Below are 26,488 nucleotides of genomic sequence, written 5' to 3' on the forward strand. Positions count from 1 at the left end.
TTGGAAACTGGAAAACAATCCATACATACATGCGAGAAATATGATCATTAGTCCCAAAGAGCAAGAGATTTACTGAGAAGTCCACACATTGTCACATTTGTAAGGAACCTCTAACTCCAAGTAACAAGAAAAACTGTACCGTTAGAGATCACTGTCACTTTACTGGGAAATTCAGAGGAGCTGCTCACAAAGAGTGTAATTTCACTTACAGAAAACCAAAGTTCTTTCCGGTATTCTTTCACAACCTTTCGGGTTATGATTCTCACCTCTTCATCAAAAATCTTGGTAAGACAGAGGGTAAAATTGACTGTATTCCAAACAACGAGGAAAAGTACATCTCCTTCAGCAAAAAAATAGTGGTGAATTCTTTCGTTCCAAAAATGGATCGCATCGATCAGGAAGACGAGTTCACACACTGCTATATTTGTGAAGATCCTCTAACCCCTAAAGACAAGAAAAAATCCAACTGTAGCCGATGTGTCATTTCCTAAGAAAAATTCTTAGGAGCAGCTCACAAAAACTGCATTAAACCGGTCGATATCAAATATGAAATCAGATTTCTTGATAGCTTTAAGTTTCTGTCTGCTGGCTTGGATAAACTCGTAGCGAATCTTTCAAAATTTTTTGAAATTTCAAAATTTTTTGAAGATGAAAGGTTAGACCTTCTCCTGAGAAAAGGAGTATACCCTTACGATCACGTCAACTCTCTCGAGAAACTACGGCAAACTAGTCTCCCTTCCAAAGAAGCGTTTTACTCCAAACTCAACGAATCGGAAATTTCCGGCGAGGATTATCAGCACGCGCAGAATGTTTGGAATACCTTGAGATGAAAACCATGAGGAGTACCACGATCTGTATCTCAAGTCGGACGTTCTCCTTTTAGCCGACGTGTTCGAAAATTTCAGAAAACTCTGCCTGGAAAATTACGAACTGGATCCTTGTTGGTATTACACAGACCCCGGATTGTCCAACGACGGCATGCTAAAAACGGCGGATGTAAAATTGGAACTCCTCACGGATTACAACATGACTATGTTTTTTGAAAAAGAGTCCAGGGGTGGTGTGTCGATGATTTCAACCAGATATGCCAAAGCCAACAACAAGTATATGGGTGGCGATTACGATCCGAGCAAACCCTCCAAGTATATTATATACCTCGACGCGAACAACCTCTACGGCTGGGCGATGAGTCAGCCGCTCCCGGTTGGTGATTTCAAGTGGATGACTCCGAAAGAGCTAGACTCCTGGGATGAAATCCCATGCACTCTTAAGTAGATCTGGAATACCCTAAAGAGCTACACGATCACCACAACGACTATCCCCTAGCTCCGGAAAGACTTCTCGTGAACAAAGTGGAAAAACTAATTCCAAATTTGAACGACAAGAAAAAATACGTCGTCCACCACGTGGCTTTGAAGCTGTGCTTGAACCTTGGTCTTAAACTGACCAAGGTTCACAGAGAGATAAAATACCGAGAGGAAGCCTTCATGAAATCATACATCGACAAGAATACCAGACTTCGAACAAAAGCCAAATCGGATTTTGAGAAGGATTTTTTCAAATTGATGAACAAAAAAAAAAAACAGCGTCTTTGGCAAAACTATGGAAAACATCAGAAATCGCGTCAATGTCAATCTTGTGACCAGCGAATTCTTAGCTCGTAAATTAACCTCGAAACCCAACTACGACCGATACACCATCTTTGATGAAAATCTTGTGGCTGTTCACATGAAGAAAATCAAACTGTACTTCAACAAGCCGATCTATCTTGGAATGAGTATCCTGGATATCTCAAAGACAATGATGTACGACTTCCACTACAATTACATCAAGAGGAATTATGGTGGATTAAGGGCAAAGCTCTGTATGACTGATACCGACTCGCTGACCTATGAAATTCAGACTGAGGATTTTTACACTGACATTTCGGGTGATGTGAAAAAGCTTTTGACACATCCAACTACCCAGTCGATCATCCGTCGAAAATTCCGACCGGAAAGAACAAAAAAGTTCCCGGCATGTTCAAAGACGAAGCCGGAGGAAAGCAAATCGCCGAATTTGTTGGTCTCAGAGCAAAGTTGTACTCTTACAGAATGCATGAGGGAAAAGAGGAAAAGAGATGTAAGGGTGTCAAAAAAGCAGTCGTTGAAAGAAAAATTACCTTCGACGACTACAAGCGTTGTCTCTTCGATGAGAAACCTCTGATGAGAACGATGAATGTGATTAGGAGTTACAAGCATGAGGTGTACACTGAAACCGTCAACAAAGTTGCCCTAGATCCGCATACGATGACAAACGAAAGAGACTTAAGGACAAAATTCACACACATGCATACGGTTACTGTGTTAAAAAACTTGAATAAGAAATTTTACTTCAAAACTCTGTCGGTGGCAACTGTGTACCCTCGGGTACTATCATAAGCTCCTGTCTAACAAACGCTCTTTTGGTGCTCCTTCGACAAATAGTACAAAATTGGATCACCCGATGTCCTCACGATACTATCAACTGTGTAAGTTTCCAGAGACCAAATGGGATCGGTTGCGCGTCTTCTCTCACCTCCCTCCAACTCTCCGGGGCGTACAAATACCTTAATCTCACGTTACCTGGAATTTCAATCTCATTTTTAACTTCTGTGGAGCTGAAGGCATCGTTTCAATCTTTTTCTTCTTGATAGCATCAACCGGTTTCATTCCTATCAGCCGAGTCTCTTCGCTGTTCAAAGCTCTGATCACATCCGGAAGCCTACCCACCCACTCGGTAGACCTCACATTTTTCTGACCACGAGCCTCCATCAGTATTTCCTGCAAGTACTGATGGCCAAACAATCTTTCAGCCAAAGTTCTGTTGAATCTTTCAACAATTGCCTGAGCGCTATGTTGACCAGGCAACCCTCTTCTGATATTAACCTTGTGCTTTTTTATCACTTCGTTCACTTTGCCCATGAATTCTCTTCCAGGATCGACCTGCAGAAGCTTCGGCCACTTTAAAACTCGAGAGTAAATTTTTTCAAATGCCTTAGCCACCTCCCCAGATTCCTTGAGCTCAGAGGCTCAGCTTCCTTGTATCTGCTCGCGACATCCACCACAGTCAACGCGTGCTTGTAAAGCTTTTTCCTTTACTCAGTCTGTCGTGAGGGAGAAACAACAAATCGGCTTGATGAACTTCATTAGGTACACTTACGTTAAATTTTGCTCTGGGAATGTACTTTGGAGGTGGTAGGTAAATTTGCCACTGAGTCTGCTTTTTCAAAAAATTTCTAGCTTTTCTTTCGTCACTCCAGCCTCTTTAAGCCAGCTTGTCTATCGCAGAAACACCCTTCCAATACCCTCTCGGACTGTAGTAAACCTTAGACATTTTAGTTTCAGCCATCTTTTATTTTTAGCCCGATTTGAAAATAAAAACAGTTTAAGAAAATCCTAATTAATAAAAAAGCGAACAAAATGGCAAAACAATCAAGCATAACGAAGCAAGAATTTGAAAAATTGTATGAAGAGCAAAAATTGCCAGATATTTTGAAATGGGTTGAACTAGAAGAAGGTGGAATTTATGAAGTTACCAAGTTTGAGTTTATAGAGACTAGAATCGGAAAATCCGGTGTCATCACCCTTAGTGATAACAACCGGGTTTGGAGTCCTTCACTTCTAACCAAAACGCTAGAAAACTTGGTTCTAGATAAATTCTCCACTCTTTATGTTAAACCTACGGGTTTAAAAATGAGTAAAACGTCGGAGAACATGTACCACAGTTTTGAACATGTTGTAAAGCCTGCCATTCATGACGAAGACTCAGACTAGTCGTACAGTCTACCGTAACCAACAAAAAAAATCCTCTTTAGACTGAATGTCTAAAGGGGATTTTTTTATTGATACAAAAATGAAGTGTACGAGTAAATATAAGCGTTGTTTTTGCAAATTGTGTAAAAAGAAAACTCGCTTCCGAAAACAGAACAAAAAACCGATTTGTCTATACGGTACTGAATTTAATCAGTTGTTTAAAGAACCCACGCGAGTGCAAAGCCTGCCAAAATGTAAAAATTGCAACTCAGAATACATAGTAGACGATGTGTGTTATGATTGTGGTTTGGAAAATGACGCGTCTCCTAACAAGAACTCACCCGAGTTAACATCGACCAAATTCGACAATCGATAAAGTACTGCGAAACCAAGACCTACCAGTTTGAAGAATACATCGAAATCTATCGAGGAAATGTTACGAATTTGAGCGAAAAAAAATTATTGTTCGAGTCCCCTCCGAGTAAAAAGACTTGTTAAAAGTCTTGAGATCAGACCCAAAAGCCGTTCACAAGATTTACTACGAAATTACGGGCAATTCTCCCGTCGATTTTTGGCACGATCGAGCTAATTTGTTATGCGATCTTGATAATATACTGAAAATTTATCTGGAAAATAAACCCGAAAGAAATAATTTCAATATTCACTACGTTCTCTTCTACCTACTCAAGCGAAGAAATTATTCCGTAACTCTCGATGATTTTCCTGAGATTAGAGGTTCAGCTCCCACCCAAATACTTTTATCCAAAGTATTTGATAGCGACCACACCGGTTCCGAAAGCAATCCCAGTCCGATCAAAGCTAACTCCCCATTTTGGATCGATTTTGTTTGATCTTCGTCGAGATACTCTCCATCATAAAGTTGTGGGTCGGGTGGAAAAGAATCCATCAAAATTCCCGTTAAATTATAATACTGTCTCATCGCGTCATCGACGTCCGAAAAGGTTCTCTCCAGCGTGACCCTGTTTTTTAATTGATCGTTAATGTAATCTATTCTTGAAAGACGCGCTAGATTCCAAGAATCTCGGTCGTGCTGAAGTTTTTCGAGAGCGAGATCGTGTCTTTTATGCGTTCTTCCGAACTACTGAGAGAGTTGAACAAATAATTGCTCCCTGAAAATGCCAAAGCGTTAACCACGGCTCCACCAACCATGAATGCGAGTGACGCCATTTTTCTCTTTATTTTTACAAAAAAACCCTCTTAGCACAGATAGTGCTAAGAGGGTTTTAATATACATACCATAGACAGAATGTCTAAGCCATAATTTGATCCGGAAGAATTCCTTGATTCACGAGCCAATCTCTGAGCATCGTGGCGAAAAAGACACTCAAAGTCAACTTTCCGATATCCTCCGCATCAAGCTGCGAGAGATTAGCGGCTTCCATTTCAGGAACTTTTTCATAACGAACGAGTTAGCCCATACACGAGGCTTATCGTTGCTGCGTGAGACGCGCCGTTTACGATCATTTTTACGTTTGGATTGGTTTCTGCCATCTTCTTTATTGTAACTAAAAATCATCGAAAGGATCGACTTTTGGTTGATGATCGACCACTGTGGTCACGGTGGGTGGGCTTTCAGTCGTACCGTTTAAGGTAGAATACCCATATGCCACTATCCCTCCAACGACGACGACCGCTCCTCCGACAAGAACTGGACCTGACAACCAGTTTGACACGTCTGAAGACATGGTCTCAGATGTATCTTTGGATGGTGTTGCTTGCATTGCTTCAGGGGCTTTCATTTTTGCTGCCCTTTCTTTGTTTCTTGCGGCTAATGCTTTTCCAGCGGCAACCCGGTTCGGGTTTTTGACTTTTGCTTGATTCACTTTTGCCGTCACCTTTGTCGGAGGCGTCGTGTCCGCTGCTGGAACGTCTACCTTAGGCGGAATGTCTACTGATTTGGTTTCTTGATCACTCATCTTTTATTATTAGAAAAAAACTGAGTAACATTACTCAAGTACCTGAGTAACACCTGAGTAACATTACTCAAGTACCTGAGTAACACCTGAGTAACATTACTCAAGTACCTGAGTAACATTACTCAAGTACCTGAGTAACACCTGAGTAACATTATTCAAGTACCTGAGTAACACCTGAGTAACATCTGAGCAACACCTGAGCAAATTACTCAAGTACCTGAGCAACACCTGAGCAATTTATTCAGATACCATGGGAATCCAACCAAAAAAAATTCAAGAGGAATAAATACTTCCTCTTGAATTTTTTAGTTTCAGGATCTTAACCCTTTCCATACTAGGCGGGTTTTTGTTGCTTTACGAGTTGTCTCCAGAAGAAAAGATTGCATTCAATCATCATGGTAGTCAACAGAGCTGGTGATTCACTTCTTCCTAAAATCACGGCCCTTGTAAAATCATCCTTGCTGGATTCGCTAAAAATGTTGTAAAGCGGAGTCGGAAATGGTGAAAATGAAGAAAGTATGTAGCTTGCCATCAGCCTTACGGTTCTTCCGTTTCCATCCGAAAAAGGATGCAGTTCGAGCATTTCGGCTACAAAATATGCGCAAGCTTTGAAGGTATTCAACAATCTTTTTTCCTCGTCAGGATCTTCCTGCTTTGAATAAACAAACTATTGAATCTATCAACAATGTTGATTACCGCCATTTCCATATCTTCAGGCATGCAATACTGTGTCTCTGACCCATAACGTTGTAAACCTCCGAGCCTGACTATACTCTCCGGGCTTTGTTTAGCCAAATTCTAACGGAAGATTTTTCCTCACAATTTTGTTGGTCTGTCTAATCAAGTTTTCTTCTAGAAACCCAAAATTGCTATCATTTTTCAAACTCATTAAATTTTGGCAGGCTTCGTGTAGGTTGAGCGTTTCTTTTGCTTGTAAGGAGGTGTCATCGAGTCAGGGTTCGATAGAAACTCTCGCGTTATGCGATAGGTTTTGAAATCCATGATATTCTTCGTCTAGACAATGATAAACAAATTCTGTCAAGAAAAAGTCTTTTGGAACCTCGCAATTACTCATCTTTTTGCACTTAAGAATCTCTCGAATGGCATCTTTGATACTTGGAAATTCACTCTTTCTCCAACTAGGGTTTTCTTCTGGAGAAAAATCGATCAAATCGCTAACCGAAGAAATAAATGGCATTTTAGAATATAAAAAAGTTATATCTTAAAACTGTTTTGCAAACTTTTAACTAACGGCGACTCGAGTCGCCGTTAGTATTCAAAGGGTTAATCAATCACATCAATACTTGGGGAGTCGTCTACTGTGCACTTCGCTTCTGGTGGAAAGTCAACTTTTTAACACCGTTGCTAGTTAACAGAATAGCCTCCAACGGTGCTAGCATATGTCCAAAACTATGATACAGCCCACAGGTCCATTTGTTTAAAGCTAAATCAATAAAGGGTCCTTCGTTCAGAGACCAAATTTACGTAAGTGGTAACGGTGCTTTTTTCATTGACCTGGTCACTATCCCACCCATGTGAGCCTCAGTATCTGGCGTGAGAGTCTCATCAGGCTCTTTTGATCAAGCCTCATCGATCTCAGCGGAGGTTATGGTCTTTCCCAAATACTCTTTGCTTTTTCCTGCCTCTGCTACGCTGATCAACCGTTCCATTGCAGCTGTTCCGTTTAGCCAGACTCCCTCACAGGTTCCTCCCGTGTAGCCGTACCGTCTAAGGTAGACATTCCACCTAAGGTAGACATTTTGCCTATGGTAGACGTTTACGCTCAGGGTGGGCAGAACGCCCACGGTCATCGCCTCGTTAACTATATCTTCAATTTCAGTCATCTTGCTTTTTTATCTTAAGATTATTTTTGCCACCAGTACTCAGTCGGTTGCTCGGTAATTAGAATTAGTTTGGAATGTTTTTGTTTAGCTAGCTTTTTCTGATCTCTTTCTTCTCTTCTAGAGTTGGGATTATATCGTTCTCCCTTAGAGTCTCGTCGAAACTATCTTGATCTTTTGTGTAAAACAGGGCTGTCCATTTTGTCTGCTCTCTGAGATCGGTAACGATGGAGTTATATTTTTGTGTAAGCACCCAAACGGAGCAATTATCGTGTCTTCCCGAGAATGCTAGCTGAGAAAGCATCTGTTTCTTTTTAGTTAATGATCTGTCAGAGCTGCAGTCGTCGATAATGAAAAGTGTGTCCGTCTTGTATTCCATAAGTTTCGTAGCCAAATTTCAAACAATCGTTCAGCCAATCGTCGGACTTTGGACACCAGTTAGGATCCATTGGAATGACATCAACGTCCTTAAAAACCAGAATCTGTTTAAGCACGCTTTGTTGCGCGTCCAGGTAGGGCAAACGATTATGATGTATTCAAAGAAATTCTTGTATTCCCTCTCGAGTAAATCCAAAACAAATTCAGTCTTGCCACAGCCGGTGGCTCCGCAGATTATAGCCGAGTGCGCGTGTTTTGGAAACATCTTTTATTCTAGTATTTCACACTCTGCAATCTTCCGGCTTCGATATTCACCTGTGCATCCTGTATGTAGTACACGTAACCGTGCAAAGCGCCTGCCGTCTCGGCTTCTTTTTTTTTTTCTATCTGAATACTCTGACTAGTTCCTTCAATTCTCCTACCAGATCCGTGCAACGTGTCATCATCCGTGGTTCTCATGTCCAACCAAAGTCCATACTTGGTCGTGAGATAATCTGGCAAGATCACATCAGCCAATTCTGCTTCCTTGATTACGTGTGGAACTGTTCTGAATTTTCCATCCGCAAAGTGCTTTTGAATTTCTTTGAAGTGATGGTGAGACAGCATCCCAGAGGAGTACAGCTGATTTGGAATACCGTCGAGCGTTGTTGAAACTTTCTTGATCTTTGGGTTGTAGAACTTTTCGGTATCTCGAGCGTAATTGGCTCCTCCTCCATCCGCAGCTGGGTCTACAAAGAGAATCAGAATACCTTTCATGGACTTTGCTCGTGGTGCTAGAGCGATATTCCAGACGGTGTCTGACTTGTTCAGCGACTCCTTGCTGTGTCTGATGACTCTGTCGTACATGACGACACTTTTTCCATTCACCTTGTTCCTGAGATCCATCGCTAGCCCAGGATCTTTGACTACATCAAACTCGAGGTGAATATCTGAGATGGAATAGCTGGCTGCTGTATCCGAGGACACCACGACTCTTCCGTAATTGTTGAGCGTCAGCTCGTAACTCAGCCTATCCTTCATCTCGTGCTGAAAATATGGATTATGAGAATTCAGCATCTCAAAGTCCAGAGGGATGCAGAACATGTTGTTGTTGCCGAGGGACTTTCCTACAGCAACATCCTTGGCATCTGTACCTTTGTTACCAGCGTCGATTCTTATCTTTCGACCTGCCTCAGACTGGATACCCTGATCAGCGGCGTTCTCTCTTTCCTTGCTCGTCTTCCAGAGATCTTGGTAGCATAGGAATATATCAGCATCGTTCAGAGTGAAGATGTTCTGTCCTTCCAATTTAACCTCAATTTTTTTTTTATCGCTCTTCCGAGATTATTTACGATAGTCCTGTTGAGATCTTGGTTTCCGCCGTCAACGGAATTTAGAGCAATCTTGAACCAAAGATTGCTGGTTCCAGGGTATATTACGTCATCTTTTCCAAGATCAGGAAATCTCACCGTGAGAATTCGGTTTGGTCGATGGTACTTTTCGGAACGTCGTATTCGAATGTTGCGTCTTCCACCACCTTTGACTCCTCGCGCTTTGCGCGGCTGTCGGTCAGGGTGAAGTTTATTTCCGTATTCAGTTGCCATCTTTTATTTATACGTAAAATAAAACCAAAAGATGGCAGATTTTAATCCTCGAGAAGAGATCCCGATGGGAGATGTTAACCCTAATGACTTCGAGGCCACGGTCGGAGATACCACAGGAGCAGTTGGTGGTACACCGGCTGAGACTGATTTTGGTGGTGGGGAAATACAAACGAAGGGTCAGAGACGACGAGGAAGCGTCGAGTGGGAAAAAAATGATATCAGTGAAGATGATATGGAAAACCTTACCCAGCGTCTTAAAAAACTTCGTGGGGGTAGACTTCCAAATTTTACAGTTGCTGAGCTGACTGAAAATATTAAATTCGTGGAAAACTTAGAGCTCAATACACAGATCTCCACCATCTGGAAAAATTATATAGAACAAAAATTACATAGACCATTCAAATTAGACGGCGGTTGGAGCGTTTAAGTCCGGTACAACATGGTCAATGACCGATAAAGGTATTTTTGTTGAATACAATAAGAGAAAATCAGACTGACCCACGACAAAAATCCTCGAAAATTTCTAGCTCCTAACACCTTGAAAGATAATTATGGCAGTGGAGGTACAAGCTTTGTAAGGGATATCCTAGGGGTTGCGGACTTTTCGAGCAGCACAAAAAAACACAGCGACAAGCTGAAAAAGCGTCGGTCAGCGTGAGAGATGTACCACAGCTTACCAGTACACCCGCTGGTATACCAATCAACGCTAAAAGAGTTTTGAAGAGTCTTCATCATTCAACCCAGGACACAGATGGCTTAGCCAATGAACTGGCAAATGATCCTCTTGTAGATCATGAAGAAATCCGAAATTTTTTAACCGAACAAGGACAACTCAAGAAGCTGTCTGATGTCTATGAGCACCTTGTCCGAAAAAGGAATGAAAAGGAAACTGAACTGAAAGAATTAAAGTCTAAAGGGCGCAGTTCGGTCAGTTTTACTAACCCAACTTACGAAGGTGATGAAGGAGAGCCTCTGCTACCTGTCAGCGAAGAAGATGCTGAAAGAGCTAGGGAGCTTGAAAGTGATATCAAAGAGTTTGACAACGCCATCGCAGATCAAGATGCCAAGGTCAGAAATTCGCTTCAGCGTCTCACGAAGATCGATCGAAAGTTTCATAGACAGCGATGCTACCACGGGAAGTCGGATTCGAGAACTCTTTAGACGAGAGGGTGTTACCATAGTTTCGCTGCTCACAGCCATCGGAATGACGATAGCAACCGTCGTCGAGGCCATTGAGTTAGCCACCAAATCCGCAGTCTCAGCGATAACACCGAAGCCCCCAGAACCAAAACCAGGTCCTCCTAAACCAGACCCAGGTCCTGAACCTGGACCATCACCAGGACCCGAACCCCCACCAATGCCTAAAACTTGGACCGATTGGATTAAGGATCAGTTCAAGAAAATAGCCAATCTCCTTTTGAAACTTGGAGACAAAGCTTTGATCGCACTTCCAGGGATCATCGGGGCTGTTGTGAATTTCTGTCTCAAAGCTGCGGGGTCTGTTGCTGGATTTCTAGCTGATCACATATGGACATTAGCTTTGGGTGTTGGAATTTTGTTGTACACTACAGTTATGGAATTTGTCAAAAAGAAAAAAAAAAAAAAATCTTCTCACTAGAATTTAGTGAGAAGACTTTTTAATATGTGTCCAACTTATTTTTTTAAAACCGTTTGCCAGAAAAATAAGAAAATTGCAGCGGCTGCCAAAAATAGAAAAGCTTTTTCTCATCATGCATTAGAGGCTCTTCAGTCAAGGGTGGACTTTCAACCCTTTCAGTCAAGGGTGGACTTTCAACCTCCTCTAAAAACAACGGACTTTCCTCAGGAGCACTGTCTCCAACATTCAGTCGAGAGTCGGTGTTTACGTCTGAGTTTAGCCCTATCTGCATGTCATCCGTGGCGATTTGGATAAAATTGTTGTATCCGTTCACGGATCCCACGAGGATTTCCATATTGCTCGGAAGCAAGTAAAGTCCGTGACCCACAACAAAATCCAGTTTGCTTTGAGCGTACTGAAGAGTTCTTTGGTATCTGTCGATCGAGTCCGGAAGATCCACGACCGAGTTGATCGCATCCTCGACGTTGGCTAGGAATTGTTTCTGAGCGTCGAACGCCTTGCCGGAACGCAGGATGCCAGATCTGGCTTGAGCTTGGGATCCGAGAATTGCCCACGTGTAAGTCCTGATGGAGTCGTTGATTCTCAAAACTCCCGCACGTGTGAAACCCTCGTTCCAAGTGTCTGCTACGAAACTTCCGATGGCAGCCATGGCATCTCCTTTCCGAATGGATCTGTCGGTTATATCCGGATCGTGATCGAACAGCTGTTCAATGTATAGAATCTTGTCAGTCTGATTGTCCACACCTCCGAAGCTGTCCGCGTCAAAGTGAACTTTCCAGTCCATCGACTGACTGTAGTTTCCTCCGTTGGTAAGCTTCGACCATTTTTTGGTGGTCACGAATTTCCAGTCGTAAAATTGTTTGTTGAAGAAGTAACTGCCCATTCCGTTGGAAAGATCGAACTTTTGTCTCCAGTTAGCTCTCGTGGACACTCCGAATTCGTTGCAAATTCTTTTGTAAGCGTGGGTGTTGATCCCGTTGTTCAGAGGATTGAAGGATTCCTCCGAGGGTAGTGGACAGGACATTTCCGACAGGATTCTTCTGATCTGATAATATGCGTGAAATCTAAACACGGATCGAATCATCGGATCTTTGTGACTAAGAAGTTCTTTGGACACCCCGCATCCTGACGTGGCGCACCAAACCGCGAAGTTCAGATGGTTTTGCCAAAATTGCATCTGGTTGGAGAGCCAGTCATCGTACACCTCTTTTTCCGTGACTCTCGGAAGTTTGTACTTTTGCCACAAACTGGGAAATCTTACGTAAAATTTTCCTTTTTTGCTAACTTGAATTTCTTGATTCACAAGACTGAAACCGTCGTCGGTTCGAATACTCCTCCGTTCTCATTTTATTGAAAGATAAAAGAAAATGTTTGTCACAATTACGGCACCGGCAAAGGAAAACCTTATCGCCCGTTGCAAAGTATAGACAATAACGGCAAAAACTTAAAATTGGAATCAAAAGGATCTCGGTCGAGTAGGTTGGTTCAACGTCGAAGAAGAACTTCGAATGGAGGTACACTCAAGGAGGGCAGGGACCTGAAGAAGCGATAAAAATAAGCCCGGGCTGTATAATTTGACCTGCTCGTAAATGAATTCACGAGTCAAATCGACGGTTTCGAATTGAAAGTCGACAAACGCGATGGGAAACTCAACATGACAATCCCGAGCAGTATCAGATTTGGTTTCCGGACCGCGTTGAAAAATGTTGGATTGACGACGAAGGGTGGCTAGCAGATGGTGAATACACGGGAGATCGGGCGATAGAATTTTTACCTCGAAGAATTCTCGTATACCTGAATCAGCTGTCAACCACAGACAATCTCAAAAACAACGACGACGTTCTGCAGGGAGGCCAGGTTCTTGGGTCTATCGATCTCACAAACGCCGCGTTCGGGGAATACTTCGTTTCGACCTATGAAAAGCCGAGTTTCAAAAAACTGCAAAATGGAACCATCCACGAGCTCAACTTCGACTTCAAAGTAGAATGGAAAAATTCTTGAGAAAGCTCGATAATCACGATCAACCGCTGGATTTGGAATTTGAAATCCGAGAAAATAAAAGAAAGAATGTCTATCTGGGGACCAACGATCGAAACAAAATCGACGTCAATAGCTGGCGAAGATGTAGATCTTTCGCGTCGTCAAAAAAAAACTGGAGCGCGAATGACCGGAAGGATTAACATGGGAGGAAAAAAAATAACGGGGTTGATGAATCCAACCGAGCCGCAAGATGCAGCTACTATGGGTTCCGTGACCAGCCTAACCTCATGGTTAAACGACAGAAAAGTTTGAAGGATGGCGACTTCGATGACCGGCCCGAACTTCGCTATGAGCGGCAATAGAGTCACGGGTCTCGGAACTCCCACGGACAACGAGGACGCTGTGACGAAAGAGTACGTAGACCAGCAAATTGGACACGAGCACGATACCAGCTTGCATGTTTTGGGGAGATTCATGGTATGGATGAGCGAAGACGGAGCACTATGTTTCCATCCGAGCCAAAAAAAACATCGACTTGGAGAGAGACAAGTTGATCGAAATTAAAAACGGAATGAACAACACTTTCAACGCTAGGCCTATGCAAATTGGCATCACTGCTGGGTTCTGAATTTGCGAATCCGGAAAAGATTTGACCCCATGCGACTCACTAGACCTTTAGAAATTTTCTTCAACAACCCACATTTTATTGCTCAGCCTTGGAACCTCTCTTTTTTCGGTAAAATCGGGAGTGAACCCATTGAACGCCCCAGCTGAACGCTTGTTCTTTGACGTTTCAGTCTAATCAGAATTTCTTCATGTACCTAAATATTACTTGGACCGACGACTCGATATCGTTCAAAGTGCTAGATAACGCAGCGGCAAACCCTCTTTTCCACATCCGTTCAAACGGACACTACGATTATGCATCATGTCTCGATCGAGTACGTTGAAAATAAGCTTTGCTTTTGGATCAACGGGGTTTCAGCAGATGTCTACAGAACTCAAGCCCTGGTACATGGTAAGTCTCCTTGGAATCAACATGGATTTTGAGCAACTGGGAATACTTAGCTTCTCTGAAAAAAAAATTTAACCAAGCAAGAAATCATACAGCATTTCGTTGAAAACCACATCTCGAATTTTCACGAGCACGAAGTTTTGCTGGACTAACAATTTTACTAATGTGATATAAATAAAATAAGCATGAAGAAACCTAACGCATCATTACTTTATCCCGATCTTCCTCAGGAAAGCGAAGATCGAGGAGTTGAATTCCGACTAAAAATATCGAAGAGATTAGGAATTTCTTGGACAACGAGGTTAACGAGAGGGAGAAATTGAGGAGAAAATACAAGGCAGCGTGGAACATGTTCTACAACACGGCTCAAGTTTCCGGGCTCATCGCGGTCGGATCTGGAACAGGGGCTGTGGGGACGCTGGCCAGTGGAATGGGCGCGATCGTGAGCATTCCGCTCGGTGGAATCGCCATCGCTGGTGGTCTAGTTAGCGCTTGCATGCGTAGCTCTTGGAAAGGCTACCATGAAAAAATTGGAAAAGCACGAAAGCGTAAAACGAACGGCTGAGTCCAGTTTGAATACGGTAAATGATCTGGTGTCCAAAGCCCTCGAAGGCGGACGGGTCAGCAACGAAGACTTCCACCACATTCGGCGAGAGTTGGAAAACTACAGAGGTCACAAGGCTGGAATCAAGCACAGAACCAGAGCGGATCTAATTGAACTTACGGCTGATAGAGAACGTAAAATTCGCTGAAGAGGCAGAACAGGCTGGATTGGAAAGGGGAAAAAAGAAGCCCTGGAGAGCCTACGAGATACTCTGAAGCCATAAACAACATTCTGCCTAAGATAGAATTTAAGTTCGTTTTGTACAAATAACCACGTTTAAATAAAATGGATCTTCCAAATCTAACGGATGACAACTGGGTTGAGAACCTGAAAGCGTCACGGAGAGTATCGGAAAGAAATGTGGGATGATGAAAAAAAAAACCATGCGGTGTTTGGAGATGGTACTATGACGAGGAAAAACAAAAATGAAGGCTGAGATGGTGTTTGATGATAATTATCCACGTGATATAACATGTTGGTACAAAAACGGATTAGTAAAAGCTGAAGGTAGATACAAAGGCGGCGCACCTAGAGAACCGTGGAATTTTGTGCTGGACGGGATCCTTTAGTTAGTGGATACGCAGCATTTGTAGTAAACTACTTGATTACAACCATTTTAAACTGGGTGTGGTAAACTACAACAAAAAAACCTCTTGTGATTAATAATCACAAGAGGTTTTTTATTTTTTTTACTCATTCTGTCTCTTTAGCATCGTTGTAGGCTTTTAAAATTTCTGTCATGCGTTTAGCTTCCATCCTGATTCTTCTCTCGGGAGAATCAGGATGGAAGCTAAACGCATGACAGAAATAAAAGTACAACGATGCTAAAGAGACAGAATGAAATTATCATCTTTTTATTTCATGAAATTTATCCACAAAACCAAATTTGTCTCGGTAATTTTTTAACATAATCGTGTCTTTTTTCCCAATTGGTAGTTCATTCATAACAAAATCTATTAACTTTTCCAATATTTTTATTTCTTCGGTTCTCTCGAGAAAAATCCAGGGATGTCTAACCTTTTCTCCATTGTACCCGCTTGCCGCGACAAATAAGTTTCAAGACTAGTCCCATTCCACATGAAAAATTTCCCTTAGACGCATCTTCTAATTGTTGAAATATTTCATCATCGAGACATTCAAAATATAGAGAATCAGCCATTTATTTTTCGATAATACAGGACGTGGTCAAAAATTGGTAGTGCTCCATTCTTTGCAGAGTTTGACGATGTTTTCGCGTCCACTGAACGCTGCACTTTCTATCGCGCCGTCAAAATCGGTAGCGCCAGATTCTTTGCAGAGTATGACGATATTTTCGTATCCACCAAATGCGGCACCCCTCATCGCGCTGTCAAGATCGGTGGCACCCCACTCTATACAGAGCTTGACGATGTTTTCGCATACGTAATGCAGCACACTTCATCGTTTCGTTAAATTTAAGAGCACCGGATTCTTTACAGAGTCTGACGATATTTTCTTGACCGATTATCGCAGCACCTACCATCCCAAGGTCAAAATAAGTAACTCCCAATTCTTTACAGACTTTATCCATGTTTTTATAATCGGGTGATGAGACGTAAACTGTTTCATCATTATCATTCTTAACAACGTCGTATAACCCCGAGCTAAGTGACTCCGGTGAACCGATTTGTACCTTTTCATCCATGAGTTTTGTAATTTTAGCTAGTGTTTGTAATTGATCCATTTTGTTTTTTATTAATTGGGATTTTCTTAAACCAAAAATTATTTTTTATTAATCGGGGCAAAAATTAAAATAATTTTTCCAAAAATTATTTTAATTTTTTTTTTTGAGGATTTTTGAATTTTGAGATGTAGGGGAATTTTTTCCCTGCATTTTTTTTGGTTGTAAGGAATTTTTACTGTGTAATCCTGTGTAAATTGTTTTTCTGTGTAATCCTGTGTAAATTGTTTTTCTGTGTAATCCTGTGTTGTTATTTTTTCTGTGTAATCCTGTGTAAATTGTTTTTCTGTGTAATCCTGTGTTGTTATTTTTGTGGAATTTTCCCTGGATTTTGCCCTGAAAAAATTGGTACTAAGGTTAGGGGAGTTCTGTGATTTTACTGTGATTTGAAGAGTGGAGGTTTACACAGCAGTTACACAGCATTTCTGTGATTTTCTGTGTATTTGATGGTTGGGGGCCGATTTACACGGAAAATAACAGAAATGCTGTGTAATCCTGTGTAAATTGTTTTTCTGTGCAATCCTGTGTTGTTGTTTTTTTTGTGTAATCCTGTGTAAATTATTGTTCTGTATAATCCTGTGTAATTTTTTTGTTACACTTTCCCCTGCATTTTGCCCTGAAAAAATTGGTACTAAGGTTAGGGGAGTTCTGTGATTTTACTGTGATTTGAAGAGTGGAGGTTTACACAGCAGTTACACAGCATTTCTGTGATTTTCTGTGTATTTGATGGTTGGGGGCCGATTTACACGGAAAATAACAGAAATGCTGTGTAACTGCTGTGTATTTGATGGTTGGGGGCGATTAACTGCTGTGTATTTGATGGTTGGGGGCGATTTACACGGAAAATAACAGAAATGCTGTGTAACTGCTGTGTATTTGATGGTTGGGGGCGATTTACACGGAAAATGACAGAAATGCTGTGTAACTGCTGTGTATTTGATGGTTGGGGGCGATTTACACGGAAAATGACAGAAATGCTGTGTAACTGCTGTGTATTTGATGGTTGGGGGCGATTTACACGGAAAATGACAGAATTGTGCCCGTAGGCCCCTTCCCCTTCTACTTGGTAGTTATTTTGGTCACTCCCTAACAGCAATTGATATCAATGGAGACAAGTGAGTAACACAATATAATATAAAATGTTTGCAGTTATTTTGGTCACTCCCTGACAGCAATTGATATCAATGGAGACAAGTGAGGAACACAATAATGATATAAAATTGGATCGATTTAGCCCATATTTATTGGTCGAGCTGTGAGTTTTAAAATATTGGACGAGACGTAGTCTAGTCCAATATTTTTCCAGCCTGGATGACTTGACAGATTATTGGAGGCTTACATAATTTTGCAATTTTCAATATCTTTCCAGCCTGGATGACTTGATTGTTGGTGCTCCTATGTATATTGATAAGGACAGATCATTGGAGGCATGGGAGGTTGGAAGAGTTTATGTCTATTTCCAAGATCCTAGTCAAACAGTAAGTAAATGTCTCAAAAACAAAAGGGTATGTGTATAAGTAACATGCTATAGGCCTGAGTATTCAGAAGCTGCATAACCATAACAACAAGAGTTAACATGTGTGAAAATTGCTGGATTTGACTGAAATTAACAAAGAAAACAGCCTAAAATAGTTTCAAACATTTTTTGTCTATAAAAATTGGTTAGTTTGTTTGTAAACTAATCTGGACCAAAAACTGCTTAAAGCCAACCACAGCTGCAAACAAAATGCTTTTAATATTGTAATATTTTAAAGTTGTTCAATCAATTGGTCTATCCATTAATCAATCAATCAATCAATCAACCAATCAATCAATCAACATATCAATCAATCAATCAACCAAGTAAGTTTTATACAATCTTTATCTTTCAGGGCAACTTCCCTCTCTCACCAAATAAAGTAATTACTGGTAAAAGGACAAGAGCTAGATTTGGATTCTCTGTAGCAGCAATAGGAGACATGGATAGGGATGGATTTAATGGTTAGTATAAGCTTTTATGTCAAATAATACATTCACAGATTTTAACTATATTTTAATGCAAAGTGCACATACCTTACCAATCAGAAGCAATGTACATCATAACAGGCCTGAAAGAAATTATTGACTTGTGGCATGCTAGAACTTTACAATTGAAGTCAGGGAGTAAATATGGTGTAAATGGTTCTCATAATGTGAATAGTACATGTAACATTGGGCTATTCCAGTTGAAATCCATACACCCCTATGGAAGACAAAACCTTAATCATCCAAAGAGGGAGTGTAGATTTATAATGGAGTTATCCATACAGGTAACCTCATTTGAAATTCACAATCCCTGTGTGGAAGATTAAGGTCATATTTTCCATTGAGTCTATTATTTCAACTGGAATATTAACCCATTGAGTCTCATCAACTTTCAACATTTAAGATTATTATAAAATAAAGGACTTTTAATTTGAAGACTTGCCCCATCCACACATAACCATGCAGAAATTACTTCACAAGTAGCAAATATTGTCAACTTAAATAAAAACTTTTGTTCTCTTACATGATTGGCTCTTCAGATTTTGCTGTTGGTGCTCCATATGATGGTGAAGATGGCACCGGAGCTGTCTACATATTTCATGGAAGTTCAACACGAAGTTTTAGTACAACACCATCACAGGTAGGACCTGAGGTTTTCCAGGAGATATAACCAGGGGATGGGGGAGGATGCTTGAGCCCCAACAGTTAGGGTTGAAGGCTCCAATATGTATTGACGACATTAACTTTAATAATAACTTTAATAAGGTACACTCAGTGATTTGCTAAATCAGAAAGTCATCAAAACTCTGATTGTTGCATTTCTGTAAAGAAAATTGATACTAACACACCTTGCATGTGATATGACTGAAAAGGACCTAAAAGGGTAAACACCTTGCATGTGATATGACTGAAAAGGACTTGATAAGGGTTAAATGTCACATTTTGCTTCATGTTTGTAGAGTTCGTCCGCACCTACACCTGTCTCTTCACACATTTGTATGGAGCTTCATATTTAGCAACACTGTCGTTTTTGCTGTTTTTCCCATTCTAAATTTTGTAATGCTTTACTAATAGTGCCATTTACACTGTTGGGTTTTCTTCTCATACTTAGATTGTGTATCCATCTGATCTTGGTCTTGGTATTGGTACTTTTGGCTACTCATTGGCATCTGGTTTGGACATGGATAACAATGCTTATATTGGTAAGTTCATCCTTTTAGCTTACCTTACAATATTTTCAACAATCATAGTATGTTGAACATATGGGTAAGATAAAATTCTCTACAACCTAGATTTACATCATCAAAACCGCCATCTATATTATATCTCCTCCATAGGTAACTTGTAAATCAATGGCAGAGTACTCATACATAGTTCATTGAATGCTAAGTATTACTATATATATTATTCATTCTTATTACTCTATACAGATTTACTTGTTGGGGCATACAACTCATCAACTGCTGTATTACTTAGGTAAGAAATCTATGATGCAGAAGTGAATCCAGCTCACTCCTGATTGGTTGCCGTATCCGATAGTGTCTTTTGATTAGTTTGATCAGTAGTTTCGCCCTGCCCACATTTTGTCCTTTGAACCTGTTTGAAATAAGATTGTACTGCTGCGTTCATTCAAATTCTTTCCTGTAAATGATGGACAGTTCAGGTGTGGGTATGAGTTTATGCTAATTTATGCAAATCATCAGGGGACAAATCTAAATATTCATATCACAGGCTATAGAAAAATAGCTTTAAAAAATAAGTATTTAAAGTACATCACATTCAAACCGGATGGCTCTGATGTTAAGTGAACCAATATGACATATAAACTTGATGACTGAACAAATTAAAACTTGTTTGTGTATTTTTTAAATAAATTTTCATCTTAGTGTTAAGCTGACTTGAAGCACAGATATGTCATTTATTCAATTTTCATTAATATATCGTTTATTATTTGATATATTCTGTAGATCCCGGCCAATTGTTGATATCAATGTAGAATTCACCATTGATCCTGAAGTTATAGACTTGGAAACAACAAATAAGGTCCTTCCTGATGGAACCATGGTGGCCAAGTAAGTCTGGATTTAGTGCACTTCCCATTCCTAACTGGATACCAAAGAAACCCCATATTATAAATATATTTCCTCAATTACATTGTTGTAGCTACACTCTTTTGATCAGTTCTTTTACACTTTTGTATGTACTGGAAATACGGAAATGGGGTTGCGATTTGGTAGTCTAGTTGGACTACATCATGAAATGTTGGTATCTTATTTCCTTATAAAGCAGGATGATGTGTCCATATCAAGGGTGGTACATCAGGAAGTATGAATATATATATGGCCTACATCTTGTATGGCTTTGTAATATTCTATATCTCACTTCAATTGTTGCCCTAGGAATTGTATAGCTATAATCTAACTGATAGAAATATCTTTTTTTCCAGTTATACGATTAGGACTTGTATTACATTCACTGGACCGGATGTACCTGATAATTTAGGTAAATATTTTGATATTAGAGATGCTTTACAATTACATCACAATAAATATAGAATCACTTGTGGATTTTGTTTATTTTGAACAATTTCTATGATAAATGAAGATTTTTTTGCTCACATTTTAGTGATGTTTCACCACTACGCTAATGGTTTCATCAGACTGGCAACTCATCACATCAGACTGTTTCCTTTTATGGGCAACAGGAACTGCCATAGAGGGCATGATGAGTTGGTCAAAGATGTTGTTAAGAGTGTTGTCCCCCTCTTCCTGTTTAGAGTGTCAAAAAAATAAAGAATCTCATTTTGATATGGGTGACCAAGGGTGTACTACATGCAACAACAGGGTACTTGAACTTTTGCCCCAGAACCTGTCCAATGTTTCTTGCAATGCGCATATATAGTTTGGATGTACTCATCTGGAATCACATAAAGCCTAGCCTACAAAAACACTTGAAGAGTAGCTTGCATGTTATTATAATTACTAGAGGCCATATTGAAGATTCAGTCATTTTTTAACTAACTGAGCTGTTTGTTGTACAATTCCAGATCTTGCGTTCACGCTGATTCTTGACTCACAGCGCCCTCAGACTTCTAGGGCATTATTTGGCGGCAATGATAATCATGAAATAAGCAATGAAGTGAGACTTACTAGAGACACAGCAGAATGTTTGTCAGAAGAAGCTTATATAAGGGTAGGTATCTGAATATCTTTCATATTGATATCCCTTTCTGATAAAATGAACTAAACATGTATACAATTCAATTCAATTCAATTCAATACATACAGACACCTACACACGCACCTACATGAAACGGCCCCCACTGGAGATGCTGTTTAGGACTTTGCGAATGAGGACATTACTTCCTGACTTTCACCATTTAAAGGGTGTTACACAATGTATATACAATGTTTATGACATTTAACCTATCAACCGGGGATGTATTTTTGGGTCACTGATAGAAGACACACTCACAATTTGTTATGTGCAGACCATTGCTCATATTTATAAAATGGGGATGATCCCCCATTCCCAAGGCTCCCTGGTTCCCATGGTCCCACTTTTACACAAAGAATACCGTACATAAAGAATAACTTCAGCCAGAGAGTGGGCTTATATAAAATTACATTATTACAGCTATTCTGTAGATAATAGCTAGCCCATTTGCATTATTGCAAAATATGGTACAGAAAGGGAAAGAAAGTGAAAGAGGAGGGAGGAGAGAAAGAGTATATTTTTTTAGGAATGCATTTTTTATCAAGGACATATCTTTATACTCATTGTGCTCATTAATTATTTTGTCCTCTTTTGTTTCAGGGTGTTCTTAGAGACAGGAAATCTCCAATAGGAATTTTAATCAATTACAATCTCCTATTCAATGAGTCTAATATACAGCCTGGAGAGATATTACCCATACTCAACCAGAAAAGGGACTCATTTGCTTACCAATCAGTAAGTTAGCTTGCATTCAACAACTCTTCCTATACAGGAGCTAATCGTTATACATGATGAATCCACACTTATATAGCATATACGCGAATGCAAGTTAATTGTAGCGCATATACGCATTAGCACATAAAACTTTATTACTGATATCAACAGAAAAATAATCAATCTTCTTGTCCTGTTGAGTGGACATTCAATAATCCTGTGTATTTGACACAGGGATTCAATCATGTTTCACCATTGTTCATCACCGTTTAACAACTCGCATTCGGTGCGTCTTCATTGTTTACTTCGCTCGGGCAGCTGCAGTTGCCCTTGCGAAGTAAACGACGCAGATGACGTGGACAACAACAGTGAAACATGATTGAATCTCTAAATACATGATCTACTTTCAGGGGTGTATTCATGCAGAACCCTTGGCACCCACTGGATGCCCTTGACTTTCTAATAATTTGTTTTGATGTGTTTGGTTGAAAAAGGGTTTTCACATAAACGTTTTGACATAAACAGAGCTCTATTGTTGCCTAATCAATGTTTACTATTGAATGAAATTAAAGTTATTTTATTTGTTATATTGTTCACTTGCAGGTGCCACTGAGGCAAGACTGCAAGAATTTGAACTGTTTACCAGATTTGAAATTGACAGCTTCAACGTAAGATATAGGCTACATTATGGTAAAGTCTCCTAACAGTATCAGTGTGTTGCTCAAGTTTATCATGTTATGCACTTGTGAGGCTATCAAGCCACTTCTCACTGCAGCAAGCGGCATTATGTATCAGCCAATGACAAACCTTGATTGTATCCATTTTTGAATGCAGTGCATATGCGTGATAAAAGCTAGCAGCAAGCAGCATGACAGCTAATATGAAACAAGCATTTTGGAAAGAAAATTCTCCTAGCTCATATAGCAATTTGCTGGTACCAACAGGTTTCTAGATATGAAATTCTTAGTCTTAGTTTGAATAATTGCAAAATTATTAATTTTGGGCAATTTTCAAATTCAGCGCAGCAATCAGTAGCGTAGCCAGAGTGTCCCCCTGACAAAAAATGCAATACCTTATTCTATAATATTGTAGATATATGTCCTACGATTCCTGGGACATATCCTGAGGATGCAGGAAGATGAACCATGCAGAAGATATGCTCTCTGCACCCCATTACATGGTAAAAGAAGACCTGGAAGGCAAAGAACATCCTATTTGTCTTATGTGCAAAAACTGTTGGGGGATTTCAACAACTGCCAGATGCCATTGCCACTTTGGCTTCAGATCGTAGTACATGGAGAAACTTTGTAGTCGCCTGCATCGCAGCCGAATGAAATGATGAAATGAATGAGATATATGTAGCTTAATATTAGATAGCTGCATGCAGTTTAATTGTTGGACTTTACAAGGAGTAAAGGGGGAAAAGAAAAGAGTAATGGGACCCCTCCCAAAGTCTAACCTCTATAGTTAGACCAGGTCTAAAGTTACTAACTTGTTTTATGGACCATAGTGTTTAGTTTAATTAATGTATTTGAGACATGTAATGTATTTGAGACTGTGTGAAAGAAATCCATTAGCCATTTTTGTTAACATTTACAGGACAACAAGAGGGCTAATAATTGGAGATGATGAGCCTATGAATCTTGACATAGCAGTGTCCAATGATGGTGAAGATGCATTTGAGACGGTGTTTATTGCTACATTTCCTGAAGGATTACAGTTTGTTAGAGTAGAAAGAAAACAACAGGTAAGTGCAATGTGTATGCAAGGTTTGGCAAGTTTACCTAACATAATTTGACTTTTTCCTGCCTCTCATCATGCATATGTGAGTAATTGGGAGTGAAATAGGGACAGGGATCTGATTTAGAGTGAAATGGACCTGTTTAAGAATTGATTCACAACTAAGTGACAGTCTTACAGAATTGATATGGAGCAAAAGCAAACACTTTGGGAACTAGAGGCTTAAAGAATTAATTCTAACTTTGTAATGTGAATATGAAGAATATTTGACAGATTTTCATTCAAATGGGGTGCTAAAATGACTGAATTTGTTTGCTGTACTATAATAGTGCTGTAATCATGGCAATAGGAGTACATTTCCTCATTTTAAGCCATCCATCAATTTGATTGTGTACTCACTGTATACTGTGTATAATGCCATCACTTTGAGTGAAATCATACAAGTTTAAGTTGCATGCAAGTTCAGCTAATGTTGTATTGATGTCACTGCAGACTGCAGTAGATGAAAAGTACTGTAGAGTTTGGCCTACAGGCCCAAAAATAGGAATTTTATGCTGTATGAATGTCATTGTTTTATCCATCTTACTTACAGGATGTGTCTGTGACGTGTAATGAGGATGTAGATAATAATCAAATAACATGTGACCTAGGAAACCCATTCCCAGAAAGTCATCAGGTAAGTTTGATTGGAACAATAGGCCTGTTAATTTGCTATTCATATATCTATTATCATTGATATATTATCGCTGTTCTGCCAAACCTTGTAGCTTCAACTTTTTAAATAAAATGACTTTTTGTATTTATTTTGTTGCTGCAGTCAATATGCAAATTGTATTAATGTTTTATTTGGATCAGCCAATCAGAAAGCAGGAAAGTTTTGTTATTACGAAACCCCGTATGTTTTATAACACATGCACATATGAGGTTTTGAAACTATACATACACTATATATATATATATACTATACATGTGCCAGTGCGCACAGCCATGTGTAGGCTACATCACAATTTCATGAAATAAATGCAGTTATAAGTAATATCAATGTAACGCCAACTTTTTTCGGAAAATAACTTTTTTTATTCATTTTGTTTTTTCTTCCTCCTGCAAAATGTTGTTTTTGGAGTTACAACATTTTGACAGAACAGTGACGATATATCAAATAGGCCTAAGAAGTCACTGTTCATGTAAATGTAATCAAATGAACCAATGGTATAGTCACACCCAATTTTTACCTAAAAATGATCAGGATTTGGGACAGGGTTAAATCTAGATCTTCAAATGAAACTACCAGGCAACATTTAAAGGCTTTATCAGATATTTTCTGCACAAAATATTTTGTCTAACTGTATGTCTGATATCTTGTACATTGTTCTAAACAATGTAGCCTTGTAAACAATGTAGCTAGAAAGCAATAAAATAGTAGCCACATAAACAATTCTTCTTCTTTTGTTTCTAGCTGTTGTTTGGTATCAAATTAAACAATGTTGGCCTTTTGGGTGACAAGCCGAAATCTGATATAATAATGCAAGTAAGAAGGTAAGCAATGTCTTTTCAATTGGGCATCAAAAATACTTAATTTTACAAATTTGTCCTTATTGAAAAATTGCCTCTCAGGCAAGTAGAATGCGGTTGTGTAGCCAAGATTTTCCCTGGATTTTCCGGGGGACAAAGGGTGACAAGGGGCCATTCCAACTTTCAAAGAGCCAGGGTCACTTGGCTCTTCCAGTGCAATAGATACTTTGCCCACCCCACCGCCTAACCAAATGGAGTCATCCAAATAATTATCATGAACTTGAAGTCAACAAAGACATTTACAAATATTCATATTATCCCTTAACAATCAAGGACTGGAATTCACTTCCATGCAGTACCCTTAATGCAACAACAATTAAGACTCTAAGTTATTCAAAGCATTAACATGATCAAAGACCACTTTTGTGGCATGTAGTGCACAACATTTTTTCTCTTCATCTACCCCCACTTGGGGTGTTGGAGAGTATCACTGTAAGAGTAAGAGGAGGCAAAAATTTGATGAAAAATCAATAATATCACATTAGCCAGCATATCCACAAGGAGGTAAGATAGAGGGACAATGTCCCAGTGTTACATCCTATGACAGATATCACAGATTATGTACTATGCATCACTTCTCATATCTACTGTCTGTTTTTCAGTGCAAGCCAAGAATTGCAGAATACTACAGCGGATAATTTTGCTAACATCACTATTGACGTCAAAGCACAAGCTGAGATAACTTTGGCAGGGTAGGTTGATAAAATATGCAGGTTTTGTAGAAAGTTTTCTACATATTTTGACTCAATCTAGTGGGTGAAACTAACTTTTTCCCTATAACTTGATATCATGAATAATCTATTATTTTGTAGCA

General features: G+C 39.8%; 1 protein-coding gene across 1 annotated transcript in view; it reads left to right on the forward strand.

Annotated features, from left to right (window-relative positions):
• Positions 1–26,488, forward strand: part of LOC140151473 (integrin alpha-8-like) — a 52,552-nt gene that overhangs the window by 14,664 nt on the left and 11,400 nt on the right. The window contains exons 9-22 of the mRNA XM_072173825.1: positions 17,798–17,906; positions 18,300–18,408; positions 18,972–19,072; positions 19,544–19,634; positions 19,863–19,908; positions 20,400–20,504; positions 20,879–20,934; positions 21,479–21,624; positions 22,249–22,383; positions 22,966–23,030; positions 23,962–24,109; positions 24,695–24,778; positions 25,559–25,638; positions 26,277–26,366. Of these exons, the coding sequence (XP_072029926.1) occupies positions 17,798–17,906; positions 18,300–18,408; positions 18,972–19,072; positions 19,544–19,634; positions 19,863–19,908; positions 20,400–20,504; positions 20,879–20,934; positions 21,479–21,624; positions 22,249–22,383; positions 22,966–23,030; positions 23,962–24,109; positions 24,695–24,778; positions 25,559–25,638; positions 26,277–26,366 (1,365 nt within the window). The remainder of the gene's footprint in view (positions 1–17,797; positions 17,907–18,299; positions 18,409–18,971; positions 19,073–19,543; positions 19,635–19,862; positions 19,909–20,399; positions 20,505–20,878; positions 20,935–21,478; positions 21,625–22,248; positions 22,384–22,965; positions 23,031–23,961; positions 24,110–24,694; positions 24,779–25,558; positions 25,639–26,276; positions 26,367–26,488) is intronic.

Source organism: Amphiura filiformis, chromosome 4, assembly GCF_039555335.1.
Source record: "Amphiura filiformis chromosome 4, Afil_fr2py, whole genome shotgun sequence".
Lineage (NCBI taxonomy): Eukaryota > Metazoa > Echinodermata > Ophiuroidea > Amphilepidida > Amphiuridae > Amphiura > Amphiura filiformis.